At 38.0% G+C, this 17,156-nt stretch overlaps 1 protein-coding gene across 4 annotated transcripts in view; it reads right to left on the bottom strand.

Annotated features, from left to right (window-relative positions):
- Window positions 1–17,156, bottom strand: part of LOC119885741 (CMRF35-like molecule 1) — a 29,543-nt gene that overhangs the window by 11,602 nt on the left and 785 nt on the right. Inside the window, exons 2-9 of one of the 4 annotated variants that reach the window (XM_038695953.1) lie at window positions 14,983–15,279; window positions 14,399–14,710; window positions 13,972–14,286; window positions 11,444–11,512; window positions 9,194–9,262; window positions 6,740–6,826; window positions 6,478–6,533; window positions 3,531–5,016 (exon numbers count right to left, since the gene is read on the bottom strand). In XM_038695953.1, the coding sequence (XP_038551881.1) occupies window positions 4,714–5,016; window positions 6,478–6,533; window positions 6,740–6,826; window positions 9,194–9,262; window positions 11,444–11,512; window positions 13,972–14,286; window positions 14,399–14,710; window positions 14,983–15,279 (1,508 nt within the window). In that variant the 3' untranslated portion in view covers window positions 3,531–4,713. Of the gene's footprint in view, window positions 1–3,530; window positions 5,017–6,477; window positions 6,534–6,739; window positions 6,827–9,193; window positions 9,263–11,443; window positions 11,513–13,971; window positions 14,287–14,398; window positions 14,711–14,982; window positions 15,280–17,156 lie in introns of those variants that run through there. The other 3 variants (XM_038695955.1, XM_038695954.1, XM_038695956.1) reach the window with 3 other exon arrangements.

The raw sequence follows: 17,156 nt of genomic DNA, 5'->3' as shown, positions 1-17,156 counted from the left end.
TCTGTCAGCAAGATGACAAGAAAACATCTTTAAAATGCTGTTTTTCTAAATGTTGTTCGTGTCGATATGCTAACTTGTTATGCACAACGATAGCTGGAGTCAAGTAAAAGACACGTATTTTCTGAACTTACCAGGTAGTTCAACTTCCTCGCTTACTTTTCTCCAAGCAGTCTCCTGTTTTGTATATGAAGTTGCATCACAGAGCAATTCAGTGGCTCACTGCAGCAGACAGGTTAATAAGCGCAAGTAAAGATGAATAAACTTTTTAATCCCAAAAAATTTTAATTTAAAAGTTAATATAATAAAAGAAAGTAACTCTGAACTCCTCCTGCTGGTAAAGGGCTCAGTACCGGAGCGACTGGGGGTGTTTATTTGTCCAAAAGCTCCGGCACCGCCCCTGGCTCTCTCCTCCGTGGGCAGCTCTGTTCCTCCACTCTGCCTGCTCCTCTACAGCCCCGTAATCACTCTTAATTTCAATGTTTTTAAATATTTTACTACCACCTTGTGAAATGCTGTCATTGCAGACATTACAAGTGAATGGACTGCTTTTGTTTTCCACCATAAAATATTTCCACGGTGGAGACATTTTAGCTGCATCCTGCCACAGACTGCTCTCTGATTATGATAGAGGAAGTGACTGGTTGGCACTTTCCAGGACTATTCAGGACCCGTACGCCTCCAGGACTCTGAAGTGTGCAGGAAAGATTGTGGCCGATTCCTCCCACCCAGGACACAAACTGTTTCTGACACTCCCCTCGGTCCATCAGGAACAAAACCTCGCGCCACAAGAACAATTTCTTTCTGATTGCAGTGGGCCTACTCAACAAAGCCCAGGTCCCCACTGTCACTAACTCTCATGCCCCCCCCCCTTTCTGATTCTGATTCTATGTCGAAGAAGTACAACGGTGGTTTGTAAAATGTGGTAGCAAATGCGCCCTTAAGCAAACACTAGCTGACTTCCTCTTCCACCACCAGTGTTTAAGTGTGTGAATGTGTGATGCACGGAAAAATATGATAACAATGGCTGCAGAGGAAACCATTAAAGGAGCATCCTGCAATGTGTCAGTACCAGAAAGTCTTCGCGCTGACCTCCACAATCACACTGTTGATTGATTGTGACCATGCAAATGTTTTTAAATAACGTCAGAATTTTTAAAATGTGGCCCTAAACTTACTTTATTGATGCTTATAAGTTAAAGGCATCTGCCAAATGAGTAAATGTAAACTGATCATGTTCAAACACCATACAGGTGTGTGCGAGTTTTAAGCTGTGACAAGTTTACTCTTGCCCAAAGCTGGGGATTGAACTCATGACCTGTCGCACATTAAAATGGCACATCAAAGTTTACCATGCTATCACCTTAGCCGTAGCACCAGAGTGCTAATGATGGTCACAATTTCACGAATTTTTAATGAATTTGTATGTGCATTTGCTTTTACGATGGAGCTTTTCAGCTGTCATTCTGGTATTTTTAGTAGCTGAGCATGAGAATATGTGTCATGAGCTACTTTTATGTGGCATGAGTTGGCTTTTATCAAGCCAGCTAGCTCGACCCCACCTGGACTTACCTGCTGTAGGTTCCCTTGAAGGTCAGCTCTGTTGCAGATGAACAATGGCGGAAATTCATGACAAGAAATGAACGCAAAGCGATTTGGGACGGTTTAGTTGTATTGCTTGTTTGGAGTTTTGCTTGAAGGTTGAACTCGTACCTCAAGCTGAGCCGAGGTTTGATCCCACGTCTCCAGGTCTCCGGTCGGCGTCCTTCCCCACTGGACCTTCTTCAGCACTGATGAGGATGAACAACCAGAGAGAGGAAGAAGATCAGACTGAGGAAGGAACCTGCAGAAACTTCCCCTTCATCAGTATGGAGAGGAAACTTTGGATGGATGAACTTTCTGAAATTTAGTTTATAATAATCATGTTGTTGAGCTGTCTGAGCTGCTGGTCTCATAATGTTCAGGTGAAACCAGATCCTGCTGTTGTCTTTTCCCAGGTAGTGTAGATTTTACCCTGGTGAACTGGGTTTAATTCCAGCGTTGGGAAAAGGTGGTGCAACTGCTCTTTATCTTTGTTCTTTTACACAGTGTGAAGAAAAGATTTGAATCCAAACATGCTTCTAAACCAGCAAGTGCTCATTTGCTAAGACACACTAAATGAAACTGGGATCTGCTTGATCTTCATCATCACATTATTGAATTGCTGAACAAAAAGAAAACATCTAATCACAGTTGATCTCTATGCACCTGTGTGAAACTCATTTGCACAACTCTTCAATCAGCAGTCAGTCCTCATACATCTATAAAAGAGGCCACCTCTGTGTTGCTATTTGCAAGCATGGATCATTTTTCTTAGGGAATAATGGAGCTTGAAGCTGAAGGGGCACATCACAAATTCATTTTTGTGGATGAAGCCAGCTTCAACCTCTGTGAAGTGAGGAGACGCAGGAGGAACATCGTTGGGCAGAGGGCCACTGTCACAGTACCAGGTCAGAGGGCTGCCAAGATCACCATGTGTGCTGCCTTCTCCAATGATGGGGTCCTTTGCTACATACCAACTATTGGCCCATACAATACAGAAAGCCAACAATCACATTTCTTGATGCATTGAAAGAAATACTGATTCCACCCGAAGAGAGAGGGCGGTTGAGGCCTGGCGAGGCTCCATATGTCATAATTTGGGACAATGTGGCTTTCCACCACTCTCGCCTTGTGAATGAATGGTTTGCAGCACAGCCTCGTATTATGATGCAATTCCTCCCTGCATACTCGCCTTTTCTGAACCCACTCGAGGAGTTCTTCTCTGCTTGGAGGTGGAAGGTGCATGATCACCGGCCATGTGAGCAGATGCCCCTCCTGGAGGCAATGAATGCTGGTTGCCTGGCAATAGGTGCAGAGGACTGCCAGAGATGGATACGCCATGCAAGAAGGTATTTCCCTCGGTGCATTGCAAGGGAAAACATTCAATGCGATATCGATGAGAAACTGTGGCATAATCGTCAAGAACGAATGGACTGAATGTGAAAGATAAAAAATATATATATATATATATATATTTTTTTTTTAAAGGTATTTCCACCCATAAGTTTCTTTTGGTAGCTTTTTTATTTCCAGTATGCATTTGAGTTTGTAAAGTAGAATATTTCATATTGATGGTTGTATTTTCTTGTCCATTGTGGTCCTAATGATTGAGTGAAAGAAAAAATAAATTTGACCACAAGTTGTGGCGTTTGATGGAAATATTTGCTTATGTTGCATGTTTTTAATGTTTTGTGAGTGTTAGAGCATTTTGCTAACAAAATGAATCACGTTGGCCATTGAGCTTCAGTTTTATCCTGTGTGTTAACTGTTTTGAAAATGTGATGTCAGAGTGGGCAGATGTGTTTAAGCAATCGAGAAAAACTGTAATGAAATGTATGAGGTTGATTGCTCTTATGTAGTATGTTGTTATATGATACTTTGGCAATATTGTTGTTACACATTCATGCCAATAAAGCTAATTTGATTTGAATTATACTTGTATGCGAACAATATGAATAAAGTTTGACTTTATTTAACTTTGATTTTTGACAACGTGGTCAACCGCTTTGCATTTATCAACTTATGCAATGAACTTATGCCAAGATGTTTTGGTGTATAAGACTCTTCAACAGAGACTGGTATAATAGATTGTGATCAGCATGACATTAGCAATTGATAATGTAGGTAACAGCAGACAATTGTACATAATCACTTGCATCGATGTGTCAAAGCATTGGCAATTTGTTCAAAAGAATGAGAAATTGCTTTTTATGATGTGCACAGGTGACGAGATGATGTGGAGGTTGAACAAGTAGTTTTGAGAATTTCTATTCTGATCTGAGAAATGTGCCAAGGTGATGCACCCATAGTTACACAGGATACTGCACTAGTGGAGCAAAAGAATATGATCTTATTTAGATATTCAGCATGCTAAGGTTAAGTTACTATTTATACATTTTTAGGTGATAGTTGCATCTTTCAATTTATTTTGATGACATGTTTTCTGTGGAAACAGGTTGTCTTGGTGAAAAGGTGGCAGCATGCATTGTCATCTCCCACAGTGTCAGTCATAATATTGGCAGCAGATGGCACTAAAATTAAATAAATCAAACCCTGCAGATACAGTTAATTCAGTGTAAGAGATAAAATGAAGAGACTGTTACTGGTATTGTAAATAATCAGCAACATTTCACTGACTGTTGTTTGTACTGTATAAAACACAGTATGACACAAAACATGTCTCATTTCATTAAAGCTTTTCCTTTTACTATACAAAGCCCATGAGTCATTAGTTGTGCAGATATTTCATCATAAAGGATTGAACAAATAAACATTTGATCTGATGATGACACCAGATGAAAATCAAAGTTATTACATTTCATCCTGAGAGGTACATACGGTAAATGTCTGAACCAAACTTCACTGCAATCCTTCCAAGAGTTGAAATATTTACTTAAAAACATAAATGTCAAAATACGTTTTTGAGAATAAATGTCAAAATATTGAAATACGTGGCTCATAAACATAATTCTTCAAACATTTGTTGTTACCCATCGTCCGAAACTAAAAACAATACCAATAATAAGATAATAATCAGCTGTAATATGGTTGTAAACAACCACATCAGAAATAAATGACTTAATATCTTGACCATACATGTAAATGTCATAAATTCCTAACAGGGCTGAGCTTTGCTCAGTGCTGCTGTGGCTTGTTGACTGTTGTGTAGAGAGGATCCTCTGAAGAGCTGGACGGCTGGTTGACTGTACAGTAGGCTGGATTTTGCTTCACAGTAGAATATTCGCACGCAGCAGAGCTGGGTTTGAGGATCACTGTCTCACCACCAACTCTGTCAGAGCTGCTTTGGAAGTTGATGGTAGAGTAATGCAGCGAGGCAGAGGGGTTTGTGGGAAAGTTGGCAGTGGCATAAATCGTGTTCATCTCATTTCCTGAGTCTGGAGCCTGGACGGGCTGCTGTATCTCCTCGTAGACATAATCCTACCGAGTAAGAATGAAAAATGTAGTCTGAACAAATCATGTTGAATCCATATAATAAGTACTGACCATATAAAATATCCTCAACATCATCATTTAAATTACAAATAGATTAATAGTTGGAAAGATTAATTCCAGGACCTCTAGTTTTACTGTGGTGTCATTTGGTTTTACAGACTAGTGCAAACATCAGCACAGGTTTGTACAAAGCCAGGAGTAACCAATTTAAAAGGTGCTTTCAATAAAATAAAATTTAAAAGAACAATAGCTGTGTCGGTTGTCCCCGTGCCACACCAGCATCTTCAACACATTCTCACTCCCGACGTGTCACATTTTGACGCTTGGTTAAGGTGTCGCCTTTTACCGCCCTGGGTACCCCTTTTGCGTAATTTTTTGACGTTTAGGGCTCCACGGTCAAGTTCCCAACGCTTAGCTACAACAAATATACAACTTTGTTTCACATGGGACATGAACACCGCTCTCCTGGTTCAAAGTCGTGGTTCTGGCCCTCCATCCACCCCAACCACCTCCTTACTCAGTGTTTTCATATACGTGCCTTTACCATCTTAAACTGGCGCTACAGGGCTTCCCCCACTACGTTGAACTATGAGGCTAAAGGGTTCCCCTGTGTGTTACAAAGTGACAACGATGATTCTTGACCATGCGTCCGTATGTGACGAGTTGGGAGTGAGGCTGGCTTCTGATATGTGCCGGAAGGCCCTGATCACATTCACACTGTTACACATTCACACCTGGAAGTTGCCCAGTACAACTGCAGCCTGGTCTGCTGGGGTTATGGGCCTTGCCCAAGGGCACCTCGGTGGTGGTAAATGAGGGAGGGCAAGAACTGTTTGGTTTACTTTCCACACCCTGATTTTATTCTGCCTCCCGGTCACAAGCTCACTTACCTCTGGTATCTGTACATTTCAGATTTCAAAGACAAATTATTTTTCTCATTCAAGTGAAATAATAAATATGAAATGAAATACAGTATATCTTGTTGTAGCTACTCTGCAGTGGGTTTCTGATCATTATCTCATGTGGTAACAGTATAATACTTTATAGGGAATATTTCATTTACAAGTTATCCTCCTGTGTTTCTGTTCAGAAAGTCTGAAGGAAAACTGGAAAGAAATGTGCTTGCCAGTTGGTAATCTGAGATCATAGTGCACCTGAATCTAAATCTGACGACGGTAAGTAAAATATGCATAACAAACACACAACAGGATCTCCACACATAGCAAAAAGGGAGATTTTGTCACTGAAAGAGTGAAAATGCTGCATCCTTGTTGGCCAATATTTATTTACATTATTTTTGTCTTTGTCCAAGAAGTTTTTTCTTATACTTCCAACCCAAATAATTAAATATCAGGCATCATTCAGAAATGAGTAATCCAGCTTTTGCACAATTTGTTCAGTGAGATCTGTTCCACCTACCACAGAGACATTCATTTATACACTGACCTCTCTGATGTTCTGTGCTGCTGCTCCTTTTCTTGTGTTCATTAAATGTGAAAATCCTGGAAGAACAAAAAAGAAGAGAACAAAAAAGAAATAAACAAATAGATTTAAGGACATAAAATGGATTGATTTCACCACTTTTCATCAAATTTAGACACAGTCTCTCTAGCTACCTAATCCACCTGTACTGTCCAGGTAAGTTACATTGGAGCTGGTGTAAATGTGGTTTTCTGTGTTTCTTCTGCAAACTGGTAATAACTCTTACGTTTGTAGATTAGGATCAAAATCAACACAAACAGCAGCAGCAGCACAGCTACACAGACGATCACAGTAACGACGACCTGAGAGCCACCTGCAAGATAAACCACAAAAAAATGTCCAGACGTGTTTAAAAAACATTAAATATGCGTTATTAACATTCAGATTTGTTTGTGTTGAGTAAATTTAAGTGGACATTTACAGAATTTGAATTTTAAATTTAGGGGTGGTGATGGAGCAGTGGATAATCCACACGCCTTTGATGTGTGAGATTGTGATACATCCATCAGTGTGTCCATGAACAAGACACTTAACCCCTAGTTGTTCCAGAGGCGTGCAACCTCTGATATATATAGCAATTGTAAGTCGCTTTGGATAAAAGTGTCAGCTAAATGAATACATGTAAATGTTCCTCTTCCCCCTCCTCTTGTTCTTCTGCTGCAGAAGGTTTATAATTTCAAACATGCTCTCTTACAACGACTCTCAGCAGACACAGTAGTTGACAAAGCAGCGTCTACCAGCAGATTTTAGAACACTTCATGCTTCCATCTATTAACAAGCTTGATAGAGATGCTGATTTCCTTTTCCAGCAGGATTTGGCATCATTTTTCAGAACCTTTCAAAATTAACATTGTTTTACATTTTCTATATAAATATAAATATAAAAACAAAGAAAGGCCTGAAATATTTCCCATTTTATGATGCTGACTCACTGTTATGACTGACTGGGACACTTAAATAGAAAAAGATCATCATTATTGTTAATAAAACCTTTTTCTACTGTGACAAGTCAAAACATTTGCTTTGAATACAGTCTACTGTGTAACAGTCTTTATAGACCTGTTTAAAACACAGTCATCATCATCTGGAGCTGTGTTGAGTTAGTAATGAAGAACAGTTTGCTTCTTCACATACAGTATAATTTTTTATTATTTTGTCTTTCAATGAAAATATGATAATTGAGGTAAAACAAAATGTGACACATTCTGTTTCACAATGATGTTCTCATTTTTACTTGTGTTAATAATCCAGTGTGTTATGTGGCCTATTTGTTCAGCTGGAGCAAAGATGATGGGCAGAGAGCTTTTTGTCATCAAGAAAGTTAAAACCAATTCAGCTGTTAGACGATCCTTTCACACTGTGGCAGACCCTAAACTCATTCAAATAAGTCAGGAGAGAGTCATAAGCATATGACAGCATGCACACAGACAGTGTGTCGCTGGTCATCAAGCACGTTCAAAACTCTGATGTATCACGCAGAGAAAACAGAATAACAGGACACGGTGAAGCCCGTGATGCCACTGAACATGTTACTACATTTACTTTTTTGATTTTCAGTAGAGTTGTATTTAAACTTTAAGGAAATCCACTGTTTAATTTTGAAAAATATTTCTAAAGTCAACGACTAATCGTGTTAATTAATTGTGATCTGAATATTGACCAAAATATAGTGATTTTTGCCATAATAGAACAGGTCCAATGGGATGCTCTTGCCATGACTGAGAGGTAAAATGTAAGTGTTACGTTAAAGACGACTCTGTTAAATACGGGTTATTACCATTCAGATTTGTTTGTGTTGAGTAGATTTAAGTGGACATTTACAGAACTTAAATATTAAATTTAGGGGTGGTGATGGAGCAGTGGATAATCCACATGCCTTTGATGTGTGAGATTGTGATACATCCATCAGTGTGTCCATGAACAAGACACTTAACCCCTAGTTGTTCCTGAGGCGTGCAACCTCTGATATATATAGCAATTGTAAGTCACTTTGGTCCAGGAAATGAGCTACAAGTGTCTCATTCATTTTTTTTAACACACACACACACACATACACACACACACACGCTTACTGTTTTATTTATTTATTTTATTTTAACTTTTTAATATATTTTTGTTTACACACAGAGATGCTTAATGTTTTATTTATTTATTTTATTAAATTTTTTAAAATATATTTAAATTTTTCTTACACAAACACACATATGCTTTAATTATTTTACACTTTAATTACTTGTTTAATGAAATGTATGGGGTTGATTGTTCTTATGTAGTTTGTAAGATGCTTTGGCAATATTGTTGTTACACATTCATGCCAATAAAGCTAATTTGAATTGAATTGAATTGAATGAGACTGAGTTTATTTAGCCGCTTCAGTTCCAGGGTCCTGGTGTTGTTCATGCTGACTCACTGTTATGACTTTCTGGGACAATTAAATAGAAAAGGATACATAATTATTGTTAATAAAACCTTTTTCTACTGTGACAAGTCAAAACATTTGCTTTGAATACAGTCTACTGTGTAACAGTCTTTATAGACCTGTTTAAAACACAGTCATCATCATCTGGAGCTGTGTTGAGGAATTTAGGAGTACATTTTAAAAGTTTTTAAAACATTCCTCCTCCCACGCCTCTTGCTCTTCTGCAGCAGAAGGTTTAAGATATCAAACATGCTCTCTTACCACGACTCTCAGCAGACACAGTAGTTGACTGGGTTGAAATAACAGGAGATGTGGATGAAGTTGGTGATACTGAAAAAAATAGCAAAATTGATAGAAAACTCTTGGAGCAAATTTAGACGTCTTTTTTTTCTTTACATTTATTAAATTGGCCTTGAGTTTAAATTTCATATTAATTTAGCTGCTTCAGTTTCAGCGTCCTGGTGTTGTTCATGCTGACTTGTGACTTACTGGGACACTTGACATAGAAACCATCACTATTATTATATTACTAACCTGTGCTCTTCCTGCTGTGACAATTCAAAACATCTGCTATTAAAAAAACATCTATTGTGTTACAGACCTTTTGTAGTAACAGTAAAATTAATAGTTGACATTGTGGAAAATTCTCTGATTTCTTTTCTCACAGAAAGTTCTCTTTACAGCCAGTTTGGAACAGGAACACTTTCTAAACATGCATAGTGAAACACTCAACAGTAGATCTGTGTTGATAAAACTCAACAGCTTTTTGGTTGTTGCTCATACAGTCCTGCTGCTCATGTCACTGCAGAACGCTGCTCTGAACATGTGCAGGAAATGAAAACAAGAGCATAAATAGCATCAAGTGATCTTGATGCAGACTGAGTCTGCCAGTGACAGGGTATCACAGCTGACTGCCATTTGAAAAAAAGTCAAATACTTTAAGGATAATTAAGTGGCTTATTAGTACAGTATAATTTTTAATTATTTTGTCTTTCAATGAAAATATGATAATTGAGGTAAAACAAATGTGACACATTCTGTTTCACATGATGTTCTCATTTTTACGTGTTAATAATCCAGTGTGTTATGTGGCATATTTGTTCAGCTGGAGCAAAGATGATGGGCAGAGAGCTTTTTGTCATCAAGAAAGTTAAAACCAATTCAGCTGTTAGACGATCCTTTCACACTGTGGCAGACCCTAAACTCATTCAAATAAGTCAGGAGAGAGTCATAAGCATATGACAGCATGCACACAGACAGTGTGTCGCTGGTCATCAAGCACGTTCAAAACTCTGATGTATCACGCAGAGAAAACAGAATAACAGGACACGGTGAAGCCCGTGATGCCACTGAACATGTTACTACATTTACTTTTTTGATTTTCAGTAGAATTGTATTTAAACTTTAAGGAAATCCACTGTTTAATTTTGAAAAATATTTCTAAAGTCAACGACTAATCGTGTTAATTAATTGTGATCTGAATATTGACCAAAATATAGTGATTTTTGCCATAATAGAACAGGTCCAATGGGATGCTCTTGCCATGACTGAGAGGTAAAATGTAAGTGTTACGTTAAAGACGACTCTGTTAAATACGGGTTATTACCATTCAGATTTGTTTGTGTTGAGTAGATTTAAGTGGACATTTACAGAACTTAAATATTAAATTTAGGGGTGGTGATGGAGCAGTGGATAATCCACATGCCTTTGATGTGTGAGATTGTGATACATCCATCAGTGTGTCCATGAACAAGACACTTAACCCCTAGTTGTTCCTGAGGCGTGCAACCTCTGATATATATAGCAATTGTAAGTCACTTTGGTCCAGGAAATGAGCTACAAGTGTCTCATTCATTTTTTTTAACACACACACACACGCATACACACACACACACACGCTTACTGTTTTATTTATTTATTTTATTTTAACTTTTTAATATATTTTTGTTTACACACAGAGATGCTTAATGTTTTATTTATTTATTTTATTAAATTTTTTAAAATATATTTAAATTTTTCTTACACAAACACACATATGCTTTAATTATTTTACACTTTAATTACTTGTTTAATGAAATGTATGGGGTTGATTGTTCTTATGTAGTTTGTAAGATGCTTTGGCAATATTGTTGTTACACATTCATGCCAATAAAGCTAATTTGAATTGAATTGAATTGAATGAGACTGAGTTTATTTAGCCGCTTCAGTTCCAGGGTCCTGGTGTTGTTCATGCTGACTCACTGTTATGACTTTCTGGGACAATTAAATAGAAAAGGATACATAATTATTGTTAATAAAACCTTTTTCTACTGTGACAAGTCAAAACATTTGCTTTGAATACAGTCTACTGTGTAACAGTCTTTATAGACCTGTTTAAAACACAGTCATCATCATCTGGAGCTGTGTTGAGGAATTTAGGAGTACATTTTAAAAGTTTTTAAAACATTCCTCCTCCCACGCCTCTTGCTCTTCTGCAGCAGAAGGTTTAAGATATCAAACATGCTCTCTTACCACGACTCTCAGCAGACACAGTAGTTGACTGGGTTGAAATAACAGGAGATGTGGATGAAGTTGGTGATACTGAAAAAAATAGCAAAATTGATAGAAAACTCTTGGAGCAAATTTAGACGTCTTTTTTTTCTTTACATTTATTAAATTGGCCTTGAGTTTAAATTTCAGATTAATTTAGCTGCTTCAGTTTCAGCGTCCTGGTGTTGTTCATGCTGACTTGTGACTTACTGGGACACTTGACATAGAAACCATCACTATTATTATATTACTAACCTGTGCTCTTCCTGCTGTGACAATTCAAAACATCTGCTATTAAAAAAACATCTATTGTGTTACAGACCTTTTGTAGTAACAGTAAAATTAATAGTTGACATTGTGGAAAATTCTCTGATTTCTTTTCTCACAGAAAGTTCTCTTTACAGCCAGTTTGGAACAGGAACACTTTCTAAACATGCATAGTGAAACACTCAACAGTAGATCTGTGTTGATAAAACTCAACAGCTTTTTGGTTGTTGCTCATACAGTCCTGCTGCTCATGTCACTGCAGAACGCTGCTCTGAACATGTGCAGGAAATGAAAACAAGAGCATAAATAGCATCAAGTGATCTTGATGCAGACTGAGTCTGCCAGTGACAGGGTATCACAGCTGACTGCCATTTGAAAAAAAGTCAAATACTTTAAGGATAATTAAGTGGCTTATTAGTACAGTATAATTTTTAATTATTTTGTCTTTCAATGAAAATATATAATTGAGGTAAAACAAATGTGACACATTCTGTTTCACAATGATGTTCTCATTTTTACGTGTTAATAATCCAGTGTGTTATGTGGCATATTTGTTCAGCTGGAGCAAAGATGATGGGAAGAGAGCTTTTTGTCATCAAGAAAGTTAAAACCAATTCAGCTGTTAGACGATCCTTTCACACTGTGGCAGACCCTAAACTCATTCAAATAAGTCAGGAGAGAGTCATAAGCATATGACAGCATGCACACAGACAGTGTGTCGCTGGTCATCAAGCACGTTCAAAACTCTGATGTATCACGCAGAGAAAACAGAATAACAGGACACGGTGAAGCCCGTGATGCCACTGAACATGTTACTACATTTACTTTTTGATTTTCAGTAGAATTGTATTTAAACTTTAAGGAAATCCACTGTTTAATTTTGAAAAATATTTCTAAAGTCAACGACTAATCGTGTTAATTAATTGTGATCTGAATATTGACCAAAATATAGTGATTTTTGCCATAATAGAACAGGTCCAATGGGATGCTCTTGCCATGACTGAGAGGTAAAATGTAAGTGTTACGTTAAAGACGACTCTGTTTTCTTTAAGTGTCCCAGTCAGTCATGACAGTGAGCCAGCATGAACAGGACCCTGAAACTGAAGCAGCTAAATGGAATTCAGTCATCATTAATTTTATTATTTACATCTGTGTTTTTTTCTGTGATGTAAAAATGTATTCACTGTTTATTGCTGCCAAGTACGTTCTGCACTTTACCACAGAGAAAACCAACCCAGATTATATTACTGCTTCTTTTACTTTACCTGTCACCATGGTGAATCATTGTACAGGAGATCCATTGATGAATGCTTTATTTATTTATCATGCTGCATGTATGATAAATAAATAAACATCCTCAGAGTTGATTGAACTGATAGTCAACTCAGAGTTCGGGGTTTGTTAAACCTGCTTTCTGAAACAGGACCCTGAAACTCTTGTTACGGCCGCCGCTGGCTGCCTTAGAGTAGTTGTGTTTTGGAGTTCTCTGAGCTGTATGCAAATCCCCACGGCAAGCACCTGTCGAGGATTGGTTCCCCTGGACCTGGAACCACCCACTTCCTGGTTGCTGTTTGCTGGCGTCTGATTGGTGTGGCCGAGGAGCCTACCGAACCTGCCAACCAGAACTCACCAATCAACACCAGCTGGCCTACAAGTAGTTTGTGTTCCTGCAGTTCGAGGCGACTGTGAGCCAGTGATCAGTTCGCCTTGTTGTTGGTTGTGTACCCCTGTGAATGTCTTGAGTGTTTAAATCTGATCTGTTTGTCGGTTGCCGGCTTAAGTGACTCTTGTCAGTAAAAACCTTTGTGAACTAGAGTGTGAGTGGCACCCTTTAAGGGGGAAAATTGTTTGTTTGGTTACACTACATTCCTGTACAGCATGTAGGTACTGACCTCCTTTTGTTAAGTGTTTTTTTGTCAGTACCTACATAGCCTCCTTTTGTTGTGTTTTTTTTGGAGACAACTCATTTAATTAAACTTTGACTCAACTTGAATTCAGTTGTCCTTACCACCTTAATTTAACCCAAATACCTTGTTACTGCCCTACCCTAACGAGCTGGGTTGTAACACTCTATTGAATGAAAACATAATATTTATTCAAATAACTTTTTAAGATGAAATAAAAGTCCAGCAGTAATCAATCACTACTAAAGCTTTCTTTTCATGCTCGTCCTCCCTCAGTTGCCCTCCTACAATCTGAACCAGGGTCAGATTACATCCACACAATAAAACAACATCACTCACCTACAATCATCACCATTTTGTGGAAGAATTTGTTGCTGAGTGTTTCGTTAGTGCTTTCTGCTCCACACCAGTATGTCCCAGTGTCGTCTGTTGTTACTTCTCTCACTGTTATGGTATATTTCTTGTCTTTGTCCTCCTTCATGGAAAACCTCCCAGTGTTCTTGTTGCGCTGTGCGGTGCTTACTAGAGGTTGACATATAGATGGATCTTCTCCCTTACAGATGAACATGTTTGTCAGAGAATCACTTCGATTTTTACAATAGTATGTGAGATTTTGTCCAACAGTTGGAGACTTTGTAAAGTTAGTAATAAAAGCTGTAGAGAGACAGACAGACAGACAGCATTTGAGTGACAACATATTTCAGAGACACCAAAATTATCTGTGTGAGTAAATCAAAGCTAAAAGTGTCAGATGTTTGCTGCTCACCTTTAACTTCCAGCTTTATCTTTCTGAGAGAAGCTCTGTAACTTCCTTCATGTGTTTCCACTCCACACCAGTAGACACCAGCATCATGTGAGGACACGTTACTGATGGACATGCTGAAGCCACTCTTGGTTTCTGTGAGAGTGAATGTCCCCTTTGACTTCAGAGAGGATTTTGTTGATAAAATATCTTCACAGATGAAACCGTTGTCTTTGCAGAAGAACTTGTATTTGTTTCCTGTGTAATTACATCTGATGGTGGTTTTAGCTGTTCTGTACGCAGTTTGAATAAATTGTCTCTGGCAGTCGCCTGTCTCTGCAAATAAACAAGGCAAAAAAGTGAAATGTAAGTAAGTAGGAAAATGTTGTTTCTAGAGCACCTTTTAAAACCAGAAGTATCATGTTCTTCACAGGTGCACAGAAAATCCCAAAATATAAAACACAGCAAGAATTCAAAGGAGTGGTTAAACATAAGAAAATATAAAAAGAACAACACAAAACCGCAGTTTGATACATGTGGAGTAGTTGTTACATGTTATGTTAGAATATTTATGTTTATTTGTTGAATTATATTTGTATTTCTCTTACCAACTTCCAATTCCAGTTTCTTGATTTCATTGTTAAATTTACACGTGTACGTCCCAGAGTCCTCTTGCTGTATTTGTTTAATGGCCACCCTGAGAGTTTTACTTTTTGTATCATGGTACAGTGATACAGTGTTGTTTTCCCAAACATCCTTTTTAGTGCTTTTTATGGTTGTGTTTTTGGGAATAACTACATTAATATGTTTATATGTTTCAGTTGTTTTTGGATATTTGCAGGTGAATTCAACCCATCCTTTTCTGCATCCCTTCACTTTAGACTCGTCAGACGAGGCCTCACAACCTGTAGATCAGACAAAGACAAAAGTTCACATCATGTCAGACACGGAAACAATCCCAGAGCAACTGCAGCAGTCTGAATGAACTCTTTCTGCATCAGTAGATCACAAAGATGAATCAGTTAATGGCTGTAGGAGGAAATATAGAGTGTGAGGATGAGCTCTGCTGTTATTAGTTTCTACTGTCTTTTAAACTTCTTTAGTCTTGTTGATCACAATACTGCTCTGGAAAACTACCCTCCTGTTGTTGGTTTTTTTTTTTTAAAGCTGTGACTATCTGGACCAATCAGCTGGTAAAACAGAGTAAATATTGGGGCTCACATTGTTCAGGTGGCCAGACACTCGGCTCAAAATGAATGCTGGTATTGCTGTGTTTCTGCTGGATGTGTTTGGATCAACAGTTTGCTAACAAGTTCACCGTGTAAACTTTTAGCTCGTGTTCATTGTTTCTAAATGGCCAATACTTAGTAAATGCAGATGATAAAATAGGGCTGATTTGTTTAAATGGCTTTGTTTAAAAATGTACTGGATTAAACTGGAATCTATCCAAATGTAAATACTGTATTCAAAGCTTAGCTACCTCAAGGCAGCAGTTCTAAGCTGCAAACCTTTCAGTGTGGTCCATGACATCTGTAAACATCTCAGAATTATAAGGTGGTGGTGATACAGGCCAAGTTTCTTGGAAATGTTGACAATGAATGATACCCAGGGCCATACAAACAGGGGTCGTAAGGCTTCATATTCACATAAATTAGTTACATTAGTGTCTAACAGAGTCTCTGAGCAAGAGTCCAATTCAAGTCTCAAGTCTCTCGTGGTTATTACAAATGTTGCATCACCTGCTGCATTCAATCCAGGTTGCTTATAAAACTGCATGGCTATAAGGAATTCTGTAACTGTAACCTGTTTTTCATTTACAGAGCACAACCATGCAATGTGCAATGCAATTATTGACGGCTTATTAAATACTGGATGTCAACACATTCCCAGACTCTTAAACCCCATATAACGTTAACTAAATAAAACTGTGAAGTTGCATAATCAACAATAAACCTGTAACCTGTTTTTAACTTACAGAGCACAACCATGTAGCCTAATGTACAATGCATCTACAATTAATGACAGCTTATAAACTACTGTAAGTCAACAAACCCTGTTGACTCTCAAACCCAGTGTAAAGTTAACTAAATAAAACTGTCACCTGTTTTTAACTTACAGTGCAGAACCATGTAAGCAGCAGATACTACGTGTTACGTGGGCAGGTTATAGGTAACGGAGGGAGGGAATTAACATCAGACGCTTCCTAAAAACAAACATTTTGCACGAGTCCTGCACCTCGAATCCGAGTCGAGTCTGAAGTCGTTCGAGTCCGAGTCCCTAACTCGAGTCCGAGCGTCCGGTGTCTAAACAGCCCAGCAAACACCTGGTGTTTTTCTAGTATTTACCTGCATTAACTGTAGAGCTGCAGCCATTGATTGATTAATCTGTTGATTATTTTCATTATTAATGTATTAATTTCAAAAAATGGTGAAATAAAAAAAAGCTCATCAGTGTTCCCTAAAACCCATGATGACTTCCTTAAATGTCTTATTTTGTCAGTGACCCAATAATATTCAGTTTACTGTCATAGAGGAGTAAAGAAACCAGAAGATATTCACGTTTAAGGGTTTAAGAAGCTGGAATGAGAGTTTTTTAAATACTCAAACTGACTGATCAATTATCAAAAGACTTGGCGATTTAATCAAATCGAATCTTTGCTGCTCTAATTAATTGTATTGTCATTCATAATTCTGCCATTACAATTATATACCGAACAGTGAATTTCCGGTCCTTTTTTGAATATTGCTGCCACAGTTAGGGCAGCTAGAAATGTTATCATGAG

This window comes from Micropterus salmoides, unplaced genomic scaffold (assembly GCF_014851395.1).
Source record: "Micropterus salmoides isolate LMB-PRFRI ecotype aquatic unplaced genomic scaffold, ASM1485139v1 Ms_hic_scaffold_4, whole genome shotgun sequence".
Taxonomy (NCBI): domain Eukaryota; kingdom Metazoa; phylum Chordata; class Actinopteri; order Centrarchiformes; family Centrarchidae; genus Micropterus; species Micropterus salmoides.
Note: the sequence above shows the minus strand (reverse complement) of the source record. Positions and strands in the feature narration are given on the sequence as shown.